This window comes from Cariama cristata, unplaced genomic scaffold (genome assembly GCF_000690535.1).
Source record: "Cariama cristata isolate BGI_N322 unplaced genomic scaffold, ASM69053v1 scaffold2324, whole genome shotgun sequence".
NCBI classification, from domain to species: Eukaryota; Metazoa; Chordata; class Aves; order Cariamiformes; family Cariamidae; genus Cariama; species Cariama cristata.
This window is the reverse complement of record NW_009612173.1, coordinates 67888-69505: the sequence shown is the minus strand read 5'-3', so window position 1 is coordinate 69505 and position 1618 is coordinate 67888. Positions and strand designations below refer to the sequence as shown.

Genomic DNA, 1618 nt, shown 5'->3' with positions numbered 1-1618 from the left:
GTTAAACCACGGCAGGGCTTTGTGCAACCAGCCCCACGGGGCGTTTGCCACCATCCCTGAGTCAGTATAGAGACACAGCGCTGGCCACTCTTTTTGTTCAGCAGTATCTAAAGCCAGCTGGATGGCTTTCACTTCTGCAAACTGACTCAATTCACCTTTTCCTTCAGCAGTTTCTGCGACTTGTCGTATAGGACTCCATATTTCCTCATCATTGTTAAGCTCTAATTCCTAAGAAAATTCTCATTTGAAAGTCTTGGGAGTAAAACAAGCTTCCAGAATATTCACATTTACTTACCTGCCGGAAAATCATGCAGGACTACAGCATGAGGTGCACTTGTGTCAGAAACTTTTGGAGGGTGGTTTGAATCCTGAGAACAAATAAATCCAAGTTATTTATAAATCATGGAAGATACTAACAGAGATTCTCTGTTATGTACTGTGAAAGTAATTTTCTGACTTTGGACACAATGTTGTTCAGGTATCAGAGAATCACCTTGGGAGGCAACGGTGAGTATTGGTCACACAGCTATGGGTCTGAATTCTGTATGCCTTTCGCCCGTGTAAACCAGAATGTATTTCACCAAAACCTACTTTTGAGCCAGTAAAAGGAAGGGAAGGCATGTAACTTTTCCCAGTATAGACAAAGCCTCAGCTATCTCTGTGGGTCAGAAATCTGGAGCAGTGATAGCAACTCTCATTGCCCGGGCTGTGGCCAAATCTTGCACCGCTGCTCAGTGCTGCGTGCCCCCAGTTACTCTTCCTTGGTCGGAGAGAAGACCCCAGCCCAGCTCTCCCCAGCACACGCGGCAGGGGCAGCACATCTGCCGGCTGCCACGTACTGTAGAGGGGCGAGCAAGCTGCTAGGCTTTTGCTTACAGGAAGGTATTACTGAGGGGAAATGACAATTTTGCTGTGGGATCTTTATAAAGGGAAATTATATTCAAAATGCTGAGCCTCCTTCTCTATCCCACCCACAAGGAATTTTTGGACTGTACTGATGACAATCTCTGTGTATGAATTACATTCAAAGTAATTCATTGTGTACAAAAACACCCAACCAAAAAAGCCCAACATGAACAACGATAAGGCCAGAATAATATGAATTACAACAGATAACAACAGATTGCATTGAAATCTATTTCAGCCATGTAGGTTTCTGATAACAATCAAAAAGGCTGCTCATAGCTATAAGTTATACTAGCTATTTAATATTAATACAGTCATGCCCTAAAAACAGGTTAGGTTCTGTGGAAGCAGAGGAAAATGCTTTGAAGTCTGTATGTCAAAGCCAATTCACTGATATATCATGTACAGCACTTTGTAAAACTACTCGCTTATCTTTTGCCCATGTTTTAGGGGAGTGATTATCTTCCTATGAGACAGAGGAACTTCACCAGTTTCCTCTCCCTTCTGGCACTCCAAGTAATTGCTGTTGCTCTGCTCCATAAGCAGGCTGTCCTTGTGCTATAAGGCAAATCACCATTATTGGGTTTTGTTTGGGTGGTTGTTTTGCTTTTATTAAAGAAACACAAGGATTTAATAAACACTATTACATTTCTCAGTGTGACCTTTAAAGCCTAAAGCAGTTGATACTTCAACGCCAACAGGAGTCTTGCTC

General features: G+C 42.6%; 1 protein-coding gene across 1 annotated transcript in view; it reads right to left on the bottom strand.

Moving 5' to 3' along the window:
* Window positions 1-295: 295 nt before the first annotated feature.
* The window catches only part of LOC104160388 (SH3 domain-containing protein 19-like), a gene marked incomplete at its 3' end in the record, with an annotated part of 20490 nt that continues 19167 nt past the window's right edge, over window positions 296-1618 (bottom strand). The window contains 1 exon segment of the mRNA XM_009698499.1: window positions 296-368. Within this exon segment, the coding sequence (XP_009696801.1) occupies window positions 296-368 (73 nt within the window).